Raw genomic sequence first — 24,688 nt, 5'->3', positions numbered from 1 at the left:
CAGAGTTACATGGTCCACACGGTTTTCAAGGTTTTGTGCGGTTGTGGTATAGTAGCTTAATTTAATTTAAACATTAACTTAATAGTTGTAAGATTTATAAAACAAAATAAGTCTATAGGTTTTTAGTGGATTTGCACATGTTTGCAGGGTTAGTGACCTGTTTTTGTTTCTAACTCAGTTTAACGCAAGAGTTTTGAAGTTCCACTACCAATTTCTGACGTTGCTCGATAACAATTTGTGATGTGATGGTATTTTGGTGTTTTTTTAACCTTTTTCTTATTTGGGTTTTAATTTACTGTTATCATTTGTAAATATTGATACTAAGATTTTTGTGTCTCCTAGCAGGTTCAATTAACCTTAAGTGTTGTAGTATTTAAGGTGTCAATCCAAATGGGATGTTGCTAGCAATCAAGATGTCATCAAGGAATCACAAGTTAAGTCAATTCAAAGAGTGTTTTTATCTAAGAGTCCTAGAATGATCAAAATGCGAAATGGAAATGAGTCACAGAACAAGAAACAAGAATGCATGACAAGAAGCGAAAGTGAATAAAAACGCAAACGATTCTAAGCATGAACAAACGAAACAGTTCCAAGAATGTAATAAAATCAGAAAGAAAGAAGTCCTAAGGATGGGGTAATTGATGTCGGTGGAGTATTCTAGTCTAAGGAGTGTTTAACATACCATAAGCAAAGTATCCCTAAACAATGAACATCACAACTTAGCTAATCCAATCTCTTGGCAAAAGCTACTCAGACGCAACCACTTCCATACCTAGCTCTCGCTAGAGAAACGTGGTCGAGCAGGCATGACAGACAAGTTCATTCGTGTCAACAAACATCCTAGACAACTAATCTCTTAGGCTAGGAACGTAAGTCTCTGGCACTAGTTGGTCAGACATTTCATCAAACACCTTTTGGGTGCGGAAATGTCTCGAACCTAGTTCCAATTGATCAGAGAGAAACAAGTAATTCTAACTCTAGTCCAGAAGGGAATTTTACAATCAAAGCTTAAACACTCTACATCCTAAGATCCTCCACCTAATCTATCCCATCCTCAGGAACTACCACACTACTCAGATCCGAAAATCATAGTCAAGGATGCAAACACAGAAATCATTGAATCAAGCATAATAAGATAGATAAAAATAAGATTAACAACTTTGTAGAAGGAATCAAATGCAAAATCTCAATAAATCTCAACGATATCGGAATACAAGTCTGAGAACGTGTTTTGGATGCTAGGTTAAAAAACCTTCTGGGAACGAAAACGAGATTAAAAGATAAGATGTCTCCGCAAAGACTTAACAAAATGTATATATAGTAGTCCAACATGGAAAGCCCTAAAACTTAAAACGACAAGGTAAAGCGTCGGTTCGGTAATCTCCTGAAGCATGTGAAACCAAACGTCTTTCTTCCCGACATGTGCGATCAAGTCCATGTGCGTCGAATGGAATCCAATGTCATCATAGCTCGGATGGAAGGCTGAGGAGCATGGCTTGGACGGATAGCTCGGACGGAACGGAGATGGTGACAATGGCTCGGACGAGAATGAAGATGGTGACCATGGCTTGGACGAAACGAAGATGGTGACCATGGCTCGGACGAGAATGAAGATGGTGACCATGGCTCGGACGAGAATGAAGATGGTGACCATGGCTCGGACGAAACGAAGATGGTGACCATGGCTCGGACGAGAATGAAGATGGTGACCATGGCTCGGACGAAACGAAGATGGTGACCATGGCTCGGACGAGAATGAAGATGGTGACCATGGCTCGGACGAGAATGAAGATGGTGACCATGGCTCGGACGAGAATAGCTTCCAACGTTTCCTAAATACCTGAAATACTCCAAAATGCACAATGTATGCAAGGATGATGCAAGAGCTACCTAGACGTGCAAAGTGTATAGAAAAAACTAGAAAACGATGCAAACCAATGAGTTATCCTAGCTAAATGCATGATAAAAATAGGCTAAGGAGAGATAAAATATAGACATATCAACTCCCCCAAGCTTACTCTTTGCTTGCCCTCAAGCAAACAATCAAGAATAGAGTATGGAGAAGAGGTGTGAAGATGGGGTCTCAGAACCTAAAACATGCTAAATAAAATAGTTAGAATCAAGGTCCTTGTTTTTAGTTCTATGATGCATGGTGAAAGAACTCTATATTTTTTTTTACACATGCAATCCTATCAATCATTCCCTTTAACATTCATTAACAGAGAACCGTGAATCAAGCTAAGCAATGTCGTTGAACTCATTTGGCTAGGGTGAAGGGTTGGAGACTTAGATGGTCTCCTTCTCGAGTGGTTTCATCAATACATGACAAGGTTCTCTCACAAAAATGAGTTGAGCTTAAGAGAAGGCTAAAGGTTGAAACCAACTGATACATACAAGAGCAGCGTCCTGTCTACCCAAAGAACATTCCAAACCGAAGTTGGTCCTATCTCTACCCTTCATCAGAAACATCATCTCAAACCCATTCTTTCACTCTTTATACTTGGTCTTAGGGGAAGTTCACTTATTATCATTCTAGCAGATTGGGAAATCTTTATTATCACTATGGTTCTTTTTCTTTTCTTCTAAGGACTCTAGACATCATAAGCATTTTTACTTTCTTTCCTTTGTCTAATCTTTTCGTTTTATGCCCAGAACCAATAACTCATTGTTTTGCTCAACCCAAATCCTTTACTAGACTTGTAAACCTTGAAAACACATCCCCCTCCTAAAGACTTTCTCCCCTTTACTTTCTGTTTACACTTCACTTTTCTGCACAAATCCATACCCAATACCCAAAATCGAGTTCTCACCTAGTCCTACTAGTCCGGATAACGCGAACTAGAACTACACAGGATCCTACTCTTGTCGGTTAGAACCTAACACTTTCTAACAAGCTCAACTCGGAAAAAGGCCTGACATTCAAGAATACAATTGGCTTGAAAGAACGGTTGGTTAAGGGTGCGGGGAACTGTTCCAAAGATGGGAATCAGCTACTTGGATCGACAAGGGTGGTAAAAATGTGAAAGACAATCCAAGTATGTATATGGTATCCATGAGTTCAACTTCAATGCATAACAGGATAATTGCAAGTCAGGATTAGGTTCAAGTAGATAGGGAATGATATCAATTCAAAACATGCTTCAATCTTAAATTTTCAAGTTCAATCAACAAGCATCAAAGAACTAAGAACAAGGGCCTTGATCCTATCCTATTGAATCCAACATGCTAACAAGGTTACAATCATCATCAACCCCTATGCTAAATGCAACAACCCTATATGAATAAACCTAGACTCAATCCTAATATGCAATTGCAAACTACATGAACACTCTGTTTTTGTGGAAATTTTCGAAATTTTTTTTTTTCAAATTTTTTTATGGTTTTTCTATACAAATAGATGGATGCAGACTCAAACATGATATGATGCAAAGATTTGAAATAAGAATCACAAAACACGACATTAGATACATCATCTCAAACCCTCCCCCAAACTTAAAATACACAGTCTCCTGTGTAAGAAAAATTTGCTGGAGGATTTAAGAATCACAATACAAACAATGCAGAAATGAAATGGTATATACAAAGGAAGGTAGGAGTACCTCAGTAGTAGAAAAAGGAGTCTGAGCTCGCCCAAGGAGCTGGTGCGTGGTACTGGCTCTGTCCTTCACCGTGTTCGGGATCCGCAGGAGTGGTCTCACCTGGTTGGTCGACTTGTTGCTCAACCGCTTGAGTATTCTGATAAGTGCTCGGCTGCTCGTCGCACTGCATGTCGTCGACTCTAGACTCGCCATGGTCCGAGACCAATACTACCACATCCGTAGGCTGATAATCACCTTGCTGCCCAACTTGTTGCTCAACCTCTTGCTCAGCTTGAGCTGCAGAACGACGCGCTGATCGACGACTTGAGGAGGCTCTTGAACCACGCAAACCGCGTCCCCTTCTCTCCCTAGATTCATGTGATGAGTGGCGTGAAGGGACGGGAGAAGATGGGCGCTGTCGTGGCACATATGAAGATTGACGTGCGGGTGATGGAATCGGAGAAGGTGTTCGCTCTAGGTTCGCGGAAGGGCGTCCTGGCATTGGTATGGTATCCTCGGGGATGGACCTTGGGACCGCGGTTGTGGATGTCGAACAGCTAAACTTACGCATGAAGTTCATGACATTCTTGGTGAAACGGCTAAACGTTTTGTCTCTGGCTTTCCCCCATTGTTGCAGCAGGTTGAGTCTATGATGAGCGGCTCGATCCCCCTTGGACATTCTCGGATCCGAGTACTCCTCGAAGTGGAATTGCTCCGGGCGGTACTCCTCTGGGCGGTAGTCCTCTGTGTCTTCTTCCATTGGCTCCGCGCGTGTTTCCACAACGTCGACATGATCCTCTTCAGCTTCAGAGTTGTATAAGATTGTCGTAGGAGGGATAAACTCGATATGCTCTCCACCTAAGATTGTAGTCAACTCGACGCAAGGGAGGAGTAATCTCGAAGGTCCGACCGCAGGATGCACAAAATTGTAGAGCAACCTTCCATGCCTCAAACCCCAATCCAAAGTGCGTAGCTGTCGCAGGTAGCGGAGGTCTATCCAACGTGGTGGGTGCGCCTCAGAGTGTAGGGGGACGCCAGCAGCCTCAAGGAACCAAGTCACGATGCCTCCCATGCACATCACTCCGGGAGTGTGGTTGAGGCTTAGTCGCGAGACCCAATGCTTGTATGTCAGCATGTGGTTGATAAGGTAGAGCGAGACGGAAGCGTTGGATATGTCACCTTGCAGCGCGGTGCAATCCATGGCAGTGAATGAGAGTCCCTTAAGCGCCAAATCGATCATCTCTAGATCGCCATTCGTCATGTATCCTTTAATCTCTTTAGCGTAAAATGCATTGGTGACCGCCTTCTGGAAGTAACGCAACACTGGGCTCCGCACGTTCAGCGCTTTTGTCTTCGAGGAGGTGAATGTGGGTGCACTCCCAATCGTTGCCCAGAGTGCGGATATCTCATCCCGATCGAACTGCGGCGTAGTCCCTGTTCCGCTGGGAAATCCAAACATCTCTTCGACAGTTTTGAAACTGAGAGTGTAGAACTGGCCATGAACGCGAAATGTAATGTAGCCCAGACCTCCATCAGACATCATTCCCGGCTCATCCGCATACAGATGCGTCTCCAGAGTACAGAGGAACTGAATTGTCTCCTCCCTGTATCCGCTTTTTGGTGTGTTCATGATTCCCCCCAGATGGCACCGGCTAAACAGATACTGAACATCCTCCCAAATCCCAAGTTGCTGCATAGTCTCAACATGGGGATATCTTGTTCCCTCAAACTCCATCTGCTGGAACAGCTCGTAGTATTCCTTGGGAGTTAATTTCGTCTCAGTGCTCTTCCGTTTGACCGATTTTCTGGGAGCTGGTGTTGAGCGCAAAGCGGGTTCCTCCTGTTCATAATCGCTCCCGTCCTCCTTTGAGTGTGAAGCTTGTGCCGGTCGCTTCCCGCGACTCTTACTCTTAGAGAGCGGTTTGGCCGGTCTGCTTGACCCAGCGCCTTGCGTAGGCGGCTTGGAAGTAGCAACACGTCCTGGAACCTGACAACCATACTTATCATACATCTCATCCCAAAAATTGTCAGACATTGCAAAGCTGAAACAATTCAAACTCAAAATCAAAGATTAGTAGGTTAGTGACCGAGCAATAATAAAAATCGCAAAAAAAATCAATGAGAGTGAGTATGGCGCGAGACACACGAAGATGGTCGCAGTGGCTCGGACGACAGCAAGATGGTCACAGTGGCTCGGTCAAAACGCAGATTGCGACAGTAGCTCGGTCAAAACGCAGATTGCGACAGTAGCTCGGTCAACACGCAGATGGCAACAGTAGCTCGGTCAAAACGCAGATTGCGACAGTGGCTCGGTTGATGCCTCACGGAAGCGCGGGGTGAGACGGCGGTGATGAACGGGAGAGTGGAGCTTCGGCGAGAAGATGGAGAGTGAACTGCAGCAGGTCGAAGATGGAGAGTGAGCAGAGGTAATAGAACAAAGTGAGAACGTAAACAAAGAGTGATGAGGGAGTGGAATAATAATGGTCCTGAGGAGAGTATTTGTTTGGTAGGGGTGAAGAGTGAAGGGAGGGGAGAGTTGAATTTAAAGAGGAGAAAAGAAGGAAGAGTGGTGGAGTGATGGGAAGAAAGAAGACATAAAGTGATGTGTTTGTTGTGAGGGAACAAGAGAGGGGGGGAGTGAGGTGATTGAAGATAATAGAGGTTCACGTGGGAGGGGAAGCCAACAAAGAGGGAGATGCAAGTGGGTTGCTTTCTTTTCGTTTTTTCGTTTTTTTTTTTTTTTTTTTTTTTTTTTTTTTTTTTTCACTCCCTCTCCTTTTCACTCTGTTTTTCTCTGTATCCTCTATCTTTGTTGCACACACTCCCTTCTGTAGATTCCTGAACACAGAAAACCAAAAACAAAAATTAAAAACACAAGAATCCTAAAAATATTTACAGTGATACCTTTGGGACTTCCTCCCAAGTGAGCTTGTTTAAAGTCTCTAGCTTGACTTTTCAGCTTTTTATGCTTTTTGGGGTTCATGGAGGAGTACAGAAAACCCCTCTGGGCGGATTTGATCAGCTAAATATTTTTTTACTCTTTGGCCGTTTACAGTGAATTCGCTGCCATCCTTGTTCAGAAGAGTGATAGCTCCAAATGGCAAAACGTCTTTGACTGTAAATGGTCCAGACCACCTAGACTTAAGCTTTCCAGGAAATAACTTAAGTCTGGAATTGAACAGCAAAACCTGATCTCCAGCTTTGAGCTCCTTGACAATAATCTTCTTGTCATGAAAATTCTTTGTCCTCTCCTTGTAAATCTTGGAACTCTCATAAGCATCAAGTCTTATTTCTTCCAACTCATGGATGTCAAGAGTTCTCTTAGCCTGAGCTGTGTCAATATCCAAGTTCAGCAGCTTGATTGCCCAAAGTGCCTTGTACTCAACCTCCACAGGGAGATGACATGCTTTACCATATACCAACTGAAACGGTGTTCTGCCTATTGGCGTCTTGAACGCTGTTCTGTATGCCCAGAGAGTCTCGTCCAACTTGACAGACCAATCTTTCTTCGAGACTCCAACAATTCTTGACAAGATACCCTTGATCTGTTTGTTCGAAACTTCAACCTGACCGCTGGTCTGAGGGTGATACGCAGTAGACACTTTGTGCTTGACCCCATACTTTCTCAGCATGCTCTCAAAAACTTTGTTGACGAAGTGAGTTCCACCATCACTGATCACCGCTCTAGGTATCCCATACCTTGGAAAGATTATACTTTTGAACAGCTTCAGAACAACCTTGTGATCATTGGTGGGGCTGGCTATGGCTTCGACCCACTTGGAAACATAATCAACTGCCACCAAGATATAGACATTCCCATTAGATGGGGGGTTGAAAGGACCCATGAAGTCTATCCCCCAGACGTCAAATATCTCCACTTCCAGGATTGGATTTTGGGGCATCTCGTTTCTCCTTGTGATGTTGCCCATCCTCTGACAAGCGTCACACTTGGTGATGAAGTTGTGAGCGTCTTTGAACAAGGTTGGCCACCAGAGACCTGCTTGGAGAACCTTCTGAGCTGTCTTGAATGTGGCGAAATGACCTCCGTAGACGGAACCGTGACAATGCTCAAGCACTCCCTGCACTTCCCCTTCTGCTATGCATCTTCTGAACAGACCGTCAGAACCTCTCTTGTACAGATAGGGTTCATCCCAGAAGTAGTGGTTGACCTCTCTGAAAAGCTTCTTCTTCCTGTATGGGTCCATGTCATCAGGAACTTCTCCACATACCTTGTAATTCACAACATCTGCATACCAGGGTGCAGTCTCAGAAGTGATTGCCATGCATCTGATTTTGAGGTTCTCAACCCCTGTGTCATGCATCCGCTCACAAACCTGGGCTACCAGAAGTTGTTCCTCAGGCATTGAGTCATTTATTGGAACAACATCTTCTATCCTCATTCTTGACAAGTGGTCTGCAACTCCATTTTCTATTCCTTTCTTGTCAACTATCTCCATGTCAAACTCTTGGAGAAGCAGGATCCATCTCAGCAGTCTCGGTTTGGTATCCTTCTTCGAGTAGATGTGTCTCAGAGCGGCATGATCGGTATACACAATGACCTTCGAACCTACAAGATAACTCCTGAATTTCTCGAATGCAAACACAACTGCTAGGAGTTCCTTCTCTGTGGTAGCATACCTTCCCTGGGTCTCGTCCAAGGTGCGACTTGCGTAGTAGATGACATGAAGCTTCTTGTCAATACGCTGTCCCAGAACTGCTCCAACTGCAAAGTCTGAAGCATCACACATGATCTCAAAAGGATGATCCCAATTCGGAGCTTGCACTATGGGTGCTGAAACCAAGGCCTCCTTGATCTTGCTGAAAGCTTCCAAACATGCTGCATCAAATTCGAACTCAACCTCCTTGCACAACAACCTTGTCAAAGGTCTTGCAATTTTTGAGAAGTCCTTGATGAATCTCCTGTAAAACCCAGCATGTCCCAGAAAACTCCTGATGTCCTTCACTGTCTTAGGCTGTTGAAGCTGAACCATGACCTCAATCTTAGCTTTGTCAACCTCAATCCCTTTCTCAGAAATTTTGTGTCCCAGAACAATCCCTTCTTCAACCATGAAATGGCACTTCTCCCAGTTCAGCACCAGGTTCGTCTCCTCACATCGCGTCAATACCCTGCACAAATTTAACAAACAGGAGGAGAAAGTGGAACCGTATACAGAGAAGTCGTCCATAAACACTTCCACCGACTCCTCAATTAAATCCGAGAAAATTGAAGTCATGCACCTCTGAAAGGTGGCAGGAGCATTGCACAAACCAAATGGCATGCGTCTGTAGGCAAATGTGCCATAGGGACAAGTAAAGGTTGTCTTTTCCTGATCATTTGGGTGAATAGGGATTTGGAAGAATCCACTATACCCATCAAGGAAACAATAATAGGGATGACTAGCTAGTCTTTCCAACATTTGATCAATGAAAGGCAAAGGAAAATGATCTTTCCTAGATACAGCATTCAACTTCCTATAATCTATACACATCCTATGTCCTGTGATGGTTCTAGTTGGGATTAACTCATTTTTGTCGTTTTTGATCACAGTTATGCCTCCCTTCTTAGGTACACAGTGCACTGGAGATACCCAAGTACTATCAGAGATAGGATAGATAACTCCAGCATCAAGCAGTTTTAGGATTTCTTTCTTTACTACTTCTTTCAGATTAGGGTTCAATCTTCTTTGGGGTTCAATACTAGCATAAGACTCATTTTCAAGATTGATCCTATGTGTGCAAAGACTAGGTGAGATTCCTTTGATATCATCTAAAGAATAACCTATGGCCTTTCTAAACTTTTTTAGCTCAGTGACTAGCAACCCCAATTCATCATCACTCAACCTAGCATTCACTATGACAGGATAAGTAGAATTGGTTCCCAGAAAAACGTACCTGAGTCCGGAAGGGAGAGTTTTGAGTTCTACCTTCGGAGCTTTCAGTTCCGACCAGTCATCAGCACGGGAGTCTGGAATGATCGCGGTCGAGTGGGAGATATCACGTTCTGAACTCTCTGTCTCAACTGCACGTACCTCCTTTGCGTCAGATATCTGCTCGAATTCCTCTGATCCATCCGTTTCTCTGTGGGAATCTAGCATATTCTTGTAACAAGTTGTCTCCCCATGCAGGAACCCTTCTTCTCCATCCTTGGTTAGAGCAGTTTTGAGATGATCCTCCTCAGCTAGTTCCTCCAACAGCTCATCAGCCAACTTATCCATCTCTTCAATATAGAAGACTTGTCCTCCTATTGTTGGCTTCTTCAAAGTATCCTTGATATCAAACTTCATGATGAAGTCATCGCCCAGATTAAGATCAATCTTGCCATTTCTGACATCAATGATGGCTCCAGCAGTCGCTAGGAACGGTCTTCCTAAAATCAGAGGATCTTTAGGTTCTTCATCCATCTCCAGAACCACGAAGTCAGTTGGTACTTCCACGTCTCTGATCCTGACAGGTAAGTCCTCTAAGATACCATGTGGAAGTCTCACTGATCTATCTGCAAGGATGAGGGAGATGTCGCATCCCTTAAACCTTGTGAAACCCAACCTCTTAGCCACAGAGAATGGCATCAGATTCACTGAAGCGCCAAGATCACATAAGCACCTCTCAAAAGACATGGGTCCAATGGAGCAGGGAAGAGTGAATGATCCAGGATCTTTGAGCTTCTTGGGTACAACCTTCTTCTGGATGATTGCACTGCACTCAAGACTTAGTACCACCATGCCTTGAACTTCTTTTGATCTCTCCATCACCAAGTCCTTGAGGAATTTCTGGTAGTGAGGAACAAGTGCGAATGCATCTAGCAATGGCATTCTCAACTCAATCTCCTTGACTTGCTTTTCGAACAAGGCTTTGTACTTCTCAGTAAGCTGCTTCTTGAACCTCACTGGAAATGGTAGAGGAGGCTTGTACGGTGGAGGGATGAACTTCGCAGGTCTGTCTTCAGGAACAGCAGGCTCCTTAACAGCTTCAGGCTCGGATTGCTTCACTGGCTCGATTGGATCTTTGACTGCCTCGACGGGGTTCTCCATCTGAGTGTCATCCTGACCAAAATCCTCCCCATCTAATTCCGCACTGTCCTCAGTGACGTCTGGTACTCCTTGCCTGGGAGGCAATGTTTTCCCACTTCTTAGCGTAATGGCATTGGCAAACTCCTTGGGGTTCTGAACAGCTTTACCTGGGAATTGGCCAGGCTTTGGTGCAGAAGTAGAAACCGATTGGCCCTCCATGTACCTTATCTTCGAATTCAGAGTTTCGAATTTGACGTTCAGATCATTGTAGGAACATTCCATCCGCTGACTTAGGTCAGCGAACTTCTTTGCAGTATCCATGGAACCGCTAGCTTGACCCTGAAGAATTTGTTGCATCATATGCTTCAGTTCTTGATCTGGGGTTGGTGTAGGCTGAACTGGTTGAGGGCGGAATCCTGGCGGTGGTCCCGAGGGAGCTTGGTAACCCTGATGGAACTGTTGTTTTGGAGCGAATCCCGGATTGTAAGGCACAAAAGGTTTTTGTTGCCCTTGCTGTTGTTGTTGAGGAGGGTACACCTGATCTTGTGGATTAGCAACATTGGTACTTCGGTAAGACAAATTGGGATTCGTCTTGTAGGGGTTGTAACCTTTGTTGTAGCCACCCTGATTCTGAACATAGCTGATCTCTTCACTCTGCTCACCCTCCCCATCTGGAACTTGGAAAGGGTCGTCCTCAGAGACGAAGTGGACGCTCCTCTGCTGGCTCAGCAAGATACGGTCAAGCTTCTCATTTACATTCTTGAGGTCCTTCTTGTACTTCTCTTCAGACCCAGCGTCGCCGCGAAATGTGCGGTCATAATCCTCATTGTAGTTGCCGTCTGACTGGGCGAGATTCTCAACCAATTGCCATCCTTCCTCAACCTCTTTGTTCAAGAAATTACCGTTGGAAGCAGTGTCAAGCAGCATGCGGATTTTTGGAAGTACACCACGGTATAGAGTGCTCAGCAGTGACTCGTTGCTGAAACCATGGTGTGGACACTGGCTGTGGTAACCCTTGAAACGCTCCCAGGCTTCACAGAATGATTCTGAGCTCCTCTGAGTGAAACTGGAAATCTCATTCCTGAGACGTGCCGTTCTGGAGTTAGAGAAAAACTTGGCCAAGAATGCCTTCTTGCAGCCATCCCAGGTGGTGATTGAGCCCTTGGGAAGGTTTTTCTCCCATTGATGAGCCTTGTCTCCCAGGGAGAAAGGGAAGAGGCGCAACTTGTAACCATCCTCACTCACGCCGTTGATCTTGGTGAGACCACAAAGACGGTCGAACTCGTCCAAGTGGTCGAGTGGATCCTCCATAGGCAACCCGTGAAACTTGTTTCCTTGGATCATGGTAATCAGACCACTTTTGATCTCGAAGTTGTTGTTCGGCACGGCGGGAGGGACGATTCCAGCACGTTGAGTGTGAGTGTTCGGTGCATCCCCAGCACCAATGTTTCGCGGTCCCTGATGTGGTTCATGCTGTTGTTCCATAGTGACGTGTGCGAGATGCTCAACGGGTTGACGAGCTTGTCGTGGGCGTTGCAACCGGTTGATTTCGTCGATCACAGGAAGGAGATTCTGATGCCCTCTTGATCTGGTGTGCATGCAAGGTTGCAATCAACAGGTTCCTGAGATGCAAAACAAACAAGCAAACAACCAAAACAAGTCAGTACTCAGAATGATAAGTGTAACAGAACTTAATCTTGCAAAACTTGAAATCTCAAATGTAACAATACGAATCCCAAATGGCAACGGCGCCAAATTGATACTAAGATTTTTGTGTCTCCTAGCAGGTTCAATTAACCTTAAGTGTTGTAGTATTTAAGGTGTCAATCCAAATGGGATGTTGCTAGCAATCAAGATGTCATCAAGGAATCACAAGTTAAGTCAATTCAAAGAGTGTTTTTATCTAAGAGTCCTAGAATGATCAAAATGCGAAATGGAAATGAGTCACAGAACAAGAAACAAGAATGCATGACAAGAAGCGAAAGTGAATAAAAACGCAAACGATTCTAAGCATGAACAAACGAAACAGTTCCAAGAATGTAATAAAATCAGAAAGAAAGAAGTCCTAAGGATGGGGTAATTGATGTCGGTGGAGTATTCTAGTCTAAGGAGTGTTTAACATACCATAAGCAAAGTATCCCTAAACAATGAACATCACAACTTAGCTAATCCAATCTCTTGGCAAAAGCTACTCAGACGCAACCACTTCCATACCTAGCTCTCGCTAGAGAAACGTGGTCGAGCAGGCATGACAGACAAGTTCATTCGTGTCAACAAACATCCTAGACAACTAATCTCTTAGGCTAGGAACGTAAGTCTCTGGCACTAGTTGGTCAGACATTTCATCAAACACCTTTTGGGTGCGGAAATGTCTCGAACCTAGTTCCAATTGATCAGAGAGAAACAAGTAATTCTAACTCTAGTCCAGAAGGGAATTTTACAATCAAAGCTTAAACACTCTACATCCTAAGATCCTCCACCTAATCTATCCCATCCTCAGGAACTACCACACTACTCAGATCCGAAAATCATAGTCAAGGATGCAAACACAGAAATCATTGAATCAAGCATAATAAGATAGATAAAAATAAGATTAACAACTTTGTAGAAGGAATCAAATGCAAAATCTCAATAAATCTCAACGATATCGGAATACAAGTCTGAGAACGTGTTTTGGATGCTAGGTTAAAAAACCTTCTGGGAACGAAAACGAGATTAAAAGATAAGATGTCTCCGCAAAGACTTAACAAAATGTATATATAGTAGTCCAACATGGAAAGCCCTAAAACTTAAAACGACAAGGTAAAGCGTCGGTTCGGTAATCTCCTGAAGCATGTGAAACCAAACGTCTTTCTTCCCGACATGTGCGATCAAGTCCATGTGCGTCGAATGGAATCCAATGTCATCATAGCTCGGATGGAAGGCTGAGGAGCATGGCTTGGACGGATAGCTCGGACGGAACGGAGATGGTGACAATGGCTCGGACGAGAATGAAGATGGTGACCATGGCTTGGACGAAACGAAGATGGTGACCATGGCTCGGACGAGAATGAAGATGGTGACCATGGCTCGGACGAGAATGAAGATGGTGACCATGGCTCGGACGAAACGAAGATGGTGACCATGGCTCGGACGAGAATGAAGATGGTGACCATGGCTCGGACGAAACGAAGATGGTGACCATGGCTCGGACGAGAATGAAGATGGTGACCATGGCTCGGACGAGAATGAAGATGGTGACCATGGCTCGGACGAGAATAGCTTCCAACGTTTCCTAAATACCTGAAATACTCCAAAATGCACAATGTATGCAAGGATGATGCAAGAGCTACCTAGACGTGCAAAGTGTATAGAAAAAACTAGAAAACGATGCAAACCAATGAGTTATCCTAGCTAAATGCATGATAAAAATAGGCTAAGGAGAGATAAAATATAGACATATCAAATATGCATTTTATCATGTCTTTACAGATAATTTTGTATTTAGATTCTTAGGAATGCTCTTTGTCCAAAAAAAAAAAAAAAGATTCTTAGGAATGCATTTGCATTGTATAGTGTTGATACAGTTACAAAAATAGACAAATGAAGCTAAACAGGCGAAATTAAGTTTTGGAACAAAAGATTCAGATTGAATCGATTTGGATATGAAGATTAGTCAAAAGATTCATGAGAAGTGTCGACAAAATCTCAACTATTTAAGAACCCGCATAAATTATATTAGATTGAAGACCTTTAAAAATAAACAAAATAATAAATTAAGTTGAAACAACGAGACTAGATTTCGAATTACGTTAGAAAGTTATGAAGCTAGATGGGAACACCATCACTAATTAATATTTAATAGTTATTCAATGATAAATTTTGTTGGTTAAGATGTACGGATAATGTTTACACGGACAATAGATTCGCAGCATCAAATTAAGTAATTAACTTGTCGGAGTTCTAGAGAGTTTATGGATATTTATGGATGTTTGAGGTTTTGATTTGAATGAAAGTTCTTGCTTGACAAATAATAAAAATAATAAAAAATAACTTGTCGGAGTTCTAGAGAGTGTATGGATCCTAACATGAAGTGATAAAAAGCGATATCCACCAGAACTGATAACTGAAAGTCTGAAACGAATAGCAAACAAGCAATTAGCAAAAAGAGGTGAACCACATGAATGCTTATGATTATATTTTTTGTTTTGTTTGTCTTGCTTCTTTAATTACATGTACCATTGTATTGTTGTTGTAACTTTGTAAGTTTGCAACTTAAAAAGAAAAAAATTTTAGCAAGAGTGAATTCTAAGAACAAAAGAACACACACACAAAAAAAAAAACACAAACGAAAAATCAACAAGATGTGAAGAGAACACGTGTACCATTTTCACACGTTTGTTTTAGAGGGAGACTTTATAAATGTGAGAAGACTGACCTGAACATAGAATCAAGTTGACAATTTGACTTAACTGTGTGTCGGAGAGAATAGTAAAATTAATGCATGGCTTAAGTTACTGAAACCTGACTGGACAATGGGTTTCCCAATTGAACTTGTACGTACATACAGCTAATATTAAGGGCCCTTTCATTAATGGTTCCATGTTAACTATACCCAGAATTCTACTATGTTAATTAGTCTATTAATCAAATCAGAGTTACACCGTCCACACGGTTTTGATCTATCTATCCGGCCATGGCTTAATCAAAGTATCAAACATTGATATGATCTGTGAGATTTATAAGGTTTCTTCAAGTCAAGTGTGCTGATAAATCATGACAAGACAAATGTATATCTATATATAGACATTTTTTGGTTTTGGTTTCTCAAGTCTTTCCCAAACAAAAAGGCAAAGAGAAAAAAGTTGTTTACAGTTAGTTCGAACAAAACTAACCTGCAGATCTCACTTGCACCTACTCAGATAAGGAGATATGATGACAGGGAAACAAACAAAGGAATGTAATGAAAACATGAGATGTTATATATGCTCTACGTAAAAAAGTAATCCAATGTAGGCATGTAGCAGTTAAAAGCGCTAGTTTCAAGAAAAGAGCATGGAATGCAATTAATAAGTAAATCTACATCAACGAAGTAAACTCTTTGTTTTATTTCTTTATAGTATGCGAATCAGCTGAGTGTACGTAACAACTGAATACTAGCTAGTAGTAAAAGCTGGAAGACGATATTCATCTTTCCGTACATTATTAAGAAGCAAAAGAAACGTGTGTGTGTGTGTGTGTGCGAGAGAGACAGACTCGACCCGAATCTAAACCGGAGATCCGGTTTTATGGGCAGAAAGTGATCGTGTAGTCAGCTCCGGTACAGGTGAAGAGGCTCGTTACGTCGTCATAAGCGTAGCTATAGGCGTCAGGGCAAGCTTTCTTAAAAATCATCGAGTAATTCGTGGGAGGACAAGTTTCCGCCTTGTCGTGAGCTCCGGTGCAGCAATATTCCTCTTTGGTAAACGCGGTGCAGGCGCTCTTGCACGCCACGACATTGTTCTGTTGACCCGTGACCTTAAGCTCGTCAGGGCAATCTGCGTTGAGGTCGGAGGCACAGGCAGCGTATTTGCAATCTGTGGAAGGCTTTATCCCTAGCTTCACATTGTAACCGTCCACGAGGCTGACGTCGTAGAAATCCTGGCCGGCATCGCCTACGAGTGTGAATTCAGCCAGAGTGACTGGTGGAAATCCCGTGCCGGTACATTTCAAACCTCCGGTGCAGTCTCCAGTGTCACACTTACCGTTGCCGGAGCCGTCAAAGTTGCAGCCTGTACGAGCCCAAAACCTGCCTGACCATCCATCAGGAGCCGTGAGCTGTTTAGAAGCGCCTTGAGTCAACTCAAATCCGCCGTCGCCGAGGGTGATGCCTTTGCTGGCCAAAGTTCCGGGCCAGACGGTGTAAGGGCAATTGTTCTGTAGAGTGAATACGGCTGCGGAAGCAGCAATGCCGCCTGCGATTTCAAACACACACAAAACCAAACCATCAATAAGAGGAGATTATTGTGATCGAAGTTGATGATGAACAAGAATAAATAATCAAAAGGAAGCTTAAGCAACAAGATTGAAAGTATTCTCCTTTAAAATTAAGGCGATGCTGTGGTAACGTAACAACCAAGGAAAAAAAAAACATAATAAGTGAAAACAGAGAAGAAATAGAAACAGTGTTGTTTTGTTGTATTGAGGATATCTTGATATCAATCATATCAATGATTGATGATATGATTTACGATATGATTGAGTACGTTAAGGTTATAATTATAGATAGTCGTATATATTAGCATTCATTGTAATGTGATACTCTAGCTCCTATCCCTTGTATAAATACAGATCCTCTCAATGTAATAAAACATCACTTCTACAAATCTCTTATGGTATCAGAGCCTTACGGTCTCTAAAGCTTTTCTTTTGCGGGAGAAAAAAAAAAAAAAAAAAAAACTCTTCTCTCCTTTTTGTTTTTCTTCTTCGAGGTTCATCACCATGTCTTCCTCTAACAACACCTCTCCTCCTACGGTTACTGAAGCCGTCAATGTCACCAACAACCAAACTCTCATCTCCATCAACATGACCAGCGTCACCAAACTCACCGCCGTCAACTACCTCATGTGGAGTCTTCAGGTCCACGCCTTGCTTGATGGCTATGACCTGGCCGGTTATCTTGATGGCTCCGTCGTTGCTCCTCCTGTCATGCTCACCACCGGTGATGATCTCACGGTGAACCCAGCGTACACGATCTGAAAACGCCAAGATCGACTTATCTATAGTTCTCTCATTGGTGCCATTTCCACTCCTCTCCAATCGATTGTCTCCCGTGCCACTACGTCTGCTGAAGTTTGGACAACCCTGTCCTCCACTTATGCTAAACCAAGTCGTGGTCACATCCGTCAACTTAAGACGCAACTCAAACACTGGAAGAAAGATGACAAGACTATTGATGCGTATCTTCAAGGTGTTGTCACACATCTTGACCAACTTGCCATCCTTGGTAAACCCGTTGAGCATGAAGATCAGATTGATCTGATCTTAGAAGTCCTTCCATCTGACTATCGTCAGGTTGTGGATCAGATTGAAGGAAGGGATACTCCTCCTTCCATAACTGAAGTCCTTAACTGCATCAGCTCAATCTCTCTTTAACAGAACTAATTAATTACAATCCGTCCTTTAGACTATATCGAATCTGCGTGCGGGTCACAACTCACAAGTTTTACCCATTACGTGGCTTAAGATTTAAGAATTAAGATGTAATTAGCTCTGTCTCTTTTGGGCAGTAAAGAATCAATGACTTGAAAAGTTGAAACAAAGAAACCCTCTAATCTCTAATCAAGCATTTCAATCTTTGTTAATCAAAAGATATTTGTATGTTAGGTTTGACCAAAACAATATAATAGATTTGTATTTTATAGGTAGCAAACGATCTGAGTTCTTTTGAAATAGATAAAAATCAAAGCAACAATGCAAGTGAGATGAGTTTGTGAAACAACAACATAATACTTGAAATTAAAAACACTTTAAAATGTAAGAAAATGGATTCATAGTCATCATCTTTTCGTACATAACAAGCAAAAGAAACGTGTGAGAGAGAGAAACCCGAAAACCAAATTTAAACCGGAGCTCCGGTTTAAGACTGCGTAGGGCAAAAAGTGATCAAATAGTTAGATCCGGTACAAGTGAAAGTGCTCGAAGCGTCGTCGTAAGCGTAACTGTAAGCGCTAGGGCAAGCGTTCTTGAACATCGTCGAGTAATACGTTGGAGAACAAGTTTGCGGCGTCGAGTGAGCTCCGGTACAGCAAAATTCCGGTGAACTAAACGCCGCGCAGGCGCTCTTACACGCCGCGATACTTCCCGAACCCGGATCCATGATCCGAAGCTCGTTAGGGCAAATCTCGTTGATGTCGGAGACGCAGCCTGCGTATTTGCAGTTTCCGAATCCTCCCTGAGGTGCAATCCCCATCTTGACATTGTAACCGTCGACGAGGCTCACGTCGTAAAAATCCATGCCGGCATTGCTTGATCCGACAGTGAATTCGGCCAGAGTCGCTGGAGGTTCTCCGCCGCCGATACATTTAAGAACGCCACCGCAGTCTCCGGTGACGCAGGTACCGCGGCCTGATGCATCGAAGTTGCAGCCGGTACGACCCCAGAAGCGACCTGACCACCCCACAGGAGCCGTGAGCTGTACGGAAGCGCCTGGAGTTAATTGAAAACCGCCGTCGCCGAGGGTGATGCTGTTGCCTGATAGTGTTCCGGGCCAGACGGTGTAAGGGCAACTGTTTTGTATAGTGAAGACGGTGGCGGAAACAGCTACGCCGCCTGCAATTTCAAAACTTGTTAAAAATACACGACCTAGAAAACTAAAAAGTTTCTGATAATTATAATTCAATCGAGGGTGAACAAAAAGGTATAAGATCAAATCTAAAGGGAGCTATAGAAACAGTACTGGAGCGTTATTATCCTTAGAAAAACAGAAGAAACAGAGGAGAATATAAAAACATAAGTGAAACAGAGGAGAAAAAAAAAAAAGAGTATTGTTTTGATGTTCTTACTTGTGATGAACACGAAGAAGAGAATGTGAATACTGGAGACTTTCGCCATTTTTTTTAATTAAAAAATCTTGTTTTTTTCCTGTGATGTGGATGAGGATTGATCTCTAGCACCGTTCCTCTATTTATATAAGCGGTGATCCGAGGTAGGGTTGATCATTTTCAATTAAATTATCTTTATGCCAGCTCGTTAGCCCATCTTCTTTGGCACTGTAATATTTATTTGCCCTTGATGCTTTTTTTTCTTGCCTTAAATAATTGAAAATGTCTCAAAATAAAGATGACGGTAGTATGGTACATGGTATAGTTTCCGCATTTTGTCTGTGTGGTTAGATTTAGAGATACACCCTAAAGAGAAATGACATTGTTTGGTTTTGTGTTTCTCAAATCTTTTTCCCAACCAAAAAAGTAAAGAAAGATCATCAAATTTGGTTTGGTCAAAACTAACCTGATCTCACCTGCACCTGCTCACATAAGGAGATAAGATGACATGTGTACAAGCAAGTAAGCAACGGCATATAAAGAAAACAAGAGATGTAATGCTCTACCTCTAAAGCTGATCCAATGTTTCAGTTAAAGAGCGCGAGCAACGGTCTTCTCTCTCTGTCTCTCATCACCTGCAAAAAAGAAGGTAGCAACCTTTTGGGACAAAGTGGGTTCTATGCTTTGTTGATCACCGACAAATTATTGTTCAGATGGAAACTTCCTTTAATGACTGAATCAGAAGTAAGAACATGTATTGGCAATAAGGTTTTAGTGACCCTGTTGATGCTTCCAACTCAATGAACACAAGGGTTTCACAGTTGCAACATATCAACTTTTCTTTACAACATGGAATATAATTGGGTATATCCAAGAACTAACAATGAAAATGACATCCCAAAAATCTTTTTCTGCCTGGGTAAATTCTTGATATTATTTCTTTGTATACAAAGAAAGAATTGTATGTACAACAAAGTTAATGGCTTTTTACTTTTTTACAAGAATCTTCTCTAAAAAAGCCAGGTGAGGGTCGAAGCTTGTAATAAGTAGCAAACGATAAATATGTGCCGCTTAGACCAGCATATACTTTAAAACAGCTATGTGAATACAAGGTCAGATAAATGAATAGAACTGTCAAAGATATTACCACTGTAAAAGTTGCAATGCACTTCAGAAGAGAGAGTTCTTCTTCTGGTCTTTGATTTGGGAATTGTCCCTGAGCATTGAAATCGGATAGCAGTTTGTCCTTTGACTGAAATGAATCCATTAACCAAGCAGAAGCTTCTGCTTCGTTATCTGGAATCTCCTTTAGTAGAACTCGTCGAACGTGAATATGAACTTCTGAAGGATCCGTCCCGAATACATTGTCCATGAAAGATGGGCAGCGAGGCTTATATGCGATAGTCAAATCATATACTGCATTTAAAGAAGATGACGTAAGAACGGAGCAAGATTATAAATGCAGTATCATAGGCATTGATATAATAAAGTTAAAAACAATGCCTTGTTCAGTTACTTGTGGCCATGAGGTCCCACATGGGGTCATTGGAAACATAGAAAATATCATACCATCATAATGTCGTCAAAGCAATAAATGTTGGCATAACATGTGTCTTGAGATACTACTATATACTAGGGAACATACACGACCATTTCATCAGAATTTCGTGGACCATACCTGCATCCAAAGAGCTATGAAGAACTTCTAAGCAAACGCCAAAACCCCTTGTTTTTGGTAAAAGTACGTTTGATAATGCTGGAAGACCAACTTCAGCTGCAAATTTTTGGCTTCTCTTGCATTTCTCTTCACTGCACATCAAAGTAAGGAAAGGTCTCAGAAATATGAAAGAAGAGACTAAGAGCAGCAGTTCACACATTCATGCATTAGCAGGCAATTCCTGGAAATGAGGGTTACTGGTTTATCATATTTACAAGACCAAGACAGATGTTCAATGGTGTTAAATATCATACTAAGAAAACACTATAAGTTGGCTTCAAGAACACAGATTCATTACGAATTAGCTTATGTCTCTGGAGCAGTTGTAACTTGTTTGTTATGTAGGTTCATATGTAAAATCAGATAGGGAAGCATATAGTACGTGAAATCGGTTCCTTCTGGGAATAGAGCAAGCCATAAGGGTTCTTGAGGATCCTTAAAAGATGAAAGCATTTGAAGCAAAACAGGTTCGTCGACCTCCCGCTTCCTCTCCACGGGAATAAACTCCAAAACGTGAAAACCCCAGCCAAAAATAGGTAATCTCATCAAGCTGCTCTTAAGAACGTACTTGATGTAGCCGAGACACCCTTTTCTCAACGCAATATTCCACAAATACATCCAATCCACCTCTGTCCTGTGATTTGCAATAAGCAAAACACGTTTCTCAACAGGAATGCTGTCTCCAGAGAACACCACGGTTGTCCCGTTAACCGTTTCAAACAGGTAAGGCCACAAAGCTAACCAGAGACCAAAGATTAACGAGACAACTCTCCTAGATTGATGCACACTCAGAAGCCGTAGACCTAGAGCAGCTACTGGTGAAAAGTAGAGCAGGAACATAAAAGCAGTAGACAGAAACACCAGTAGGATCATCAGACCCCTCAGAATCCTAAGCGGAGTCATGGGACGGTTCTTTAAGTTATCAGAATTCAGATCCCCGCAAACTTCCATCTTTTGTTATATCCAGATAAACCTCAAGAGACAAACTGCAGCAATGAGAATCAAATATTACTCAGTGCCACCTTTAGTTTCCAACAAAGTTTGAGTTTCTTCTTTTTTTTGTTTTGGGTAAAGACAAAAATAATGTTGACTAGAAAACCAATGTAAGAGCCTAAATATGCAAGTTTTGAGTACAACCATAATAACAAGTCTAAGCTAAACCATGTCTTTCAAAACTGTGACCCATATAGATCCGTCCACAACAATCATGTACAAAGTTTAGAACTAAACAATACATCTAACAACGACCCAGAAGACAAAGAGATTAGAGATCCCTAACCAACACATCCTTGAATATATATTAAGAAAAAACCCATTTTTTTTCTTCATTTGTATAAAACTTACAAAAGGTATATTTTTTCTTTGCAAATACGAATCTCAGGAACATGAATTAACCCTTAAAAGCAATAATGAAGAGAGAATTCCGTATCTAACGAGCTCAGTGGAGGATTACAACTTACAAGCGAATAAAGATTAAAGATTCTTAATAGTTTAGTATCTAAAAGCTGCATAATTTCGAATCCAATTGACTACAATCACCAATATTCCAAAACAAACACGCAGAAACCACGGGAAAAAAAAAAACATACCCAAATTGGGAAAAGACTTGTAAACACCGCAACTAAAATTCAGATCCCCACGTGATATAACATCAAAGAGACAGAGCAAGAGTCACACTTCTCACAGTATCTTTCACAAAAAAAGAAACAAGAACAATCTTAAAGCACGAGGGAGGGAACTCGACGACGAAGAAGATAGAGAGAGAGAGAGAGAGAGATAAGAGTACCTGGAAAGAAGTTTGTAAGAGAGCGGAAGAAGTTGGCGAAGACAAGAGAGGATAATTGTTAAATGGTGGAACAGAGGAATCCGAATCTCACAAACGAAGCTTCAGAGAACGATCCGGTCCGGGTCGGATCTAAATTTGAGACGGTGCAATATTCAGAGACGGTAAGGTGCACTGTAACGTAGCGATGTGATTCGCTGGGGCGCGGAAAAGGTCAAATAGCTGCAAAGCGAAGACAAAATCCACTAAGGGGTGACACTTGCGACCCGATAAAATTCTCCTGGCGTCCGTCCGTCGTTACACTTTGAAAACTCAAACGTGAAGCAAACTTATTAAATAAAAATACTTTCTCACTTCCTTTATATTATTGGTTGTACCAAACAAGAATAAAATCAAGTTATATAGTTTTCTTACATTTAAATTGTACGATATATCGCTGGATATTTTTCTCTTAAATTTTGGATCTGAAGTTCTTGTTTTATTATATGGGGACCAGAACACCTTTATTTATTGATGAATCTCTTATTACAAGCATTCTATCAGCCAATTAGGCGAAATATCAAATGTTTGATATGAACTGATAATATTGTTTGCATGACATGAGAGCTTGTCTGCCGCTTTATTCATGACTCGAGGGACTTGGTCTAACGAACATTAAGGTAATTTTGACATCCAAAAGCGTATATCATATAATAGAGGACCCAAATGTAGATGATCTCCTTGATTATTGATCAGGGTTGTGAGTTCTAGATTATCACCTTCAAACCAAACCTTATGGTAGCCTCTGTTGTAAACTCCTTGTAAAGCGTGTAGAAATCCTAAGGCTTCGGCTTGTAATGCAGAGTGTGATTGATTGAGTTTGGCACTTCCTGATAGGATCACATTACCATTCGAGTTTCATATTATCCATCTTGTACCTGTGAAAGCTCTTCCATGTATATATCCATTATCAAAGTTGCATTTAAGCCATCCCTCTAGTGGTGGGAATCATTGTTGGCTTGCAACAGAAGTATCTCGAATATGGTTTTGTTCTTGATTTGGAATTTTTCCTTGTACTGACATAATTTCAGTCCATTTGGTGGCGTCTTGAAGTCCTTTGTTTGCAACAGTATGTGGTTGCCAATCTATTTTCCGGAAGATGTAATCGTTGCGGGATTTCCATATACGCCACATCATCCAGAAAGGTAGGAGTCTTGTATCGAGGGAGAGTTGAGCCTGTTTATGGTAGCTGATTAACAAACGAATGTTGTCTTCCAAGTTATCTGTAAATTGTACTTGTCCCCTCATTGTGATATTAGTACTTCTCCAGACCGCCTCTGCATACGGACATGTAAACAGCAAATGGTTAATAGTTTCATCTTCATAGCAATAACGTTGACAAGTTGGATCCACAGGGATGTGTCTAGTTTGTAATTGAGTTGTCGTAGCCAAGGCACCCTATAAACATCGCCACAGAAAATGTTGTATCTTTGGTGCAATTTTAAGCTTCCAAATATCTTGCTTTAGATCTAGTGCTCCATTTGGTGGCTGAATTGCTTCATCTTCTGTTATATCTATATGTGTTGCAACCCAGTAACCTGACCGTACAGTATATTGCGCATGTTTTGAGTATGCCCAGATATAAGTGTCCTCTTCAGCATGATTGGAAAGGTATAGAGTCTTTGCTATTTGTTGATCTTCTGGATTAAGTACACCTTCAAAGATAATTGGGTCTCATTCTCTTGTATGTGGGAGCCACAAGTCTGCAATCTTCATGTATGGAATCAAGTCGGGACCATTTGTCGGTCATGGAGGTAATGTTGGTAGCCATGGGTCTTCCCAAACCCTTGTAGTCAATCTGTTACCAATCCTGATCTGTAGCCCTTGTTGCAGTAGATGTTTCCCTTCTTGTAAAGATTTCCAACCATAGGACGCATGAGTTCCAGTTGTTGCCTGAAGATATGTTGTTTGTGGATAGTATAAACATTTATATAGTCTAGCAAGTAGACTTGTTTGATTACTGAGGATTCTCCATGCTTGTTTCGCAAGTAGCGCTTTGTCGAAATTATGAAGTTATGGGGACAAGATGTTTTTATTCAATTTTTATGTGATATTTTATTTTT

At 41.9% G+C, this 24,688-nt stretch overlaps 3 protein-coding genes, 1 non-coding gene and 1 pseudogene across 5 annotated transcripts; 1 reads left to right on the top strand and 4 right to left on the bottom strand.

Moving 5' to 3' along the window:
* The first annotated feature begins 11,567 nt into the window (after positions 1-11,567).
* Positions 11,568-11,674, top strand: LOC147941703 (small nucleolar RNA R71). The gene has a single exon (XR_015562945.1). It is a non-coding gene; the product is annotated as a small nucleolar RNA R71 (small nucleolar RNA).
* A 4,176-nt stretch (positions 11,675-15,850) lies between these two features.
* LOC104702237 (pathogenesis-related protein 5 pseudogene) lies at positions 15,851-16,769 on the bottom strand (annotated as a pseudogene).
* A 1,190-nt stretch (positions 16,770-17,959) lies between these two features.
* Positions 17,960-19,375, bottom strand: LOC104702236 (pathogenesis-related protein 5-like). Its single transcript, XM_010418060.3, has 2 exons — positions 19,108-19,375; positions 17,960-18,874 (listed from the first exon to the last, which is right to left on the bottom strand). Exons 1-2 carry the CDS (start codon positions 19,154-19,156, stop codon positions 18,183-18,185), a joined length of 741 nt encoding a protein of 246 aa, XP_010416362.1. The 5' UTR covers positions 19,157-19,375; the 3' UTR covers positions 17,960-18,182.
* Positions 19,376-19,992: 617 nt separating this feature from the next.
* LOC104702235 (putative 1-acyl-sn-glycerol-3-phosphate acyltransferase 4) lies at positions 19,993-22,965 on the bottom strand. Of its 2 annotated transcripts, XM_010418058.3 has the most exons (5): positions 22,590-22,965; positions 22,393-22,492; positions 21,186-21,789; positions 20,765-20,895; positions 19,993-20,502 (listed from the first exon to the last, which is right to left on the bottom strand). In XM_010418058.3, the coding sequence occupies exons 3-5, from the start codon at positions 21,752-21,754 to the stop codon at positions 20,063-20,065; spliced, it is 1,140 nt and encodes a 379-aa protein (XP_010416360.1). In that variant the 5' UTR covers positions 21,755-21,789; positions 22,393-22,492; positions 22,590-22,965; the 3' UTR covers positions 19,993-20,062. The 2 variants fall into 2 exon arrangements, with proteins under 2 accessions (XP_010416360.1, XP_010416361.1); XM_010418059.3 differs by lacking the exon at positions 22,393-22,492 and having other exon boundaries at positions 22,590-22,944.
* A 608-nt stretch (positions 22,966-23,573) lies between these two features.
* LOC147941702 (uncharacterized) lies at positions 23,574-24,600 on the bottom strand. The gene is made up of 3 exons (XM_087458610.1): positions 24,587-24,600; positions 24,431-24,518; positions 23,574-24,023 (listed from the first exon to the last, which is right to left on the bottom strand). The coding sequence occupies exons 1-3, from the start codon at positions 24,598-24,600 to the stop codon at positions 23,574-23,576; spliced, it is 552 nt and encodes a 183-aa protein (XP_087314736.1).
* Positions 24,601-24,688: the final 88 nt, after the last annotated feature.

The sequence above is a fragment of the Camelina sativa genome, chromosome 7, assembly GCF_030686135.1.
Source record: "Camelina sativa cultivar CO46 ecotype springtype chromosome 7, ASM3068613v1".
NCBI classification, from domain to species: domain Eukaryota; kingdom Viridiplantae; phylum Streptophyta; class Magnoliopsida; order Brassicales; family Brassicaceae; genus Camelina; species Camelina sativa.
This window is presented reverse-complemented; position numbering and strand designations above follow the sequence as displayed.

What these genes read in the sequence shown, in the direction of transcription:
- LOC147941702 (XM_087458610.1), bottom strand. An exon ending in AGGGCTACAGATCAGGATTG is followed by an intron (nt 24,024 to 24,430) that starts GTAACAGATTGA and finishes CGATGTTTATAG; the next exon opens with GGTGCCTTGGCTACGACAAC.
- LOC104702236 (XM_010418060.3), bottom strand. Translation starts at nt 19,156, where the DNA reads ATGGCGAAAGTCTCCAGTATTCACATTCTCTTCTTCGTGTTCATCACA. An exon ending in CTTCTTCGTGTTCATCACAA is followed by an intron (nt 18,875 to 19,107) that starts GTAAGAACATCA and finishes TTGAAATTGCAG; the next exon opens with GCGGCGTAGCTGTTTCCGCC.
- LOC104702235 (XM_010418058.3), bottom strand. Translation starts at nt 21,754, where the DNA reads ATGGAAGTTTGCGGGGATCTGAATTCTGATAACTTAAAGAACCGTCCC. An exon ending in CCAGAAGGAACCGATTTCAC is followed by an intron (nt 20,896 to 21,185) that starts GTACTATATGCT and finishes TTTGATGTGCAG; the next exon opens with TGAAGAGAAATGCAAGAGAA. An exon ending in TCATAGCTCTTTGGATGCAG is followed by an intron (nt 20,503 to 20,764) that starts GTATGGTCCACG and finishes CTTTAAATGCAG; the next exon opens with TATATGATTTGACTATCGCA.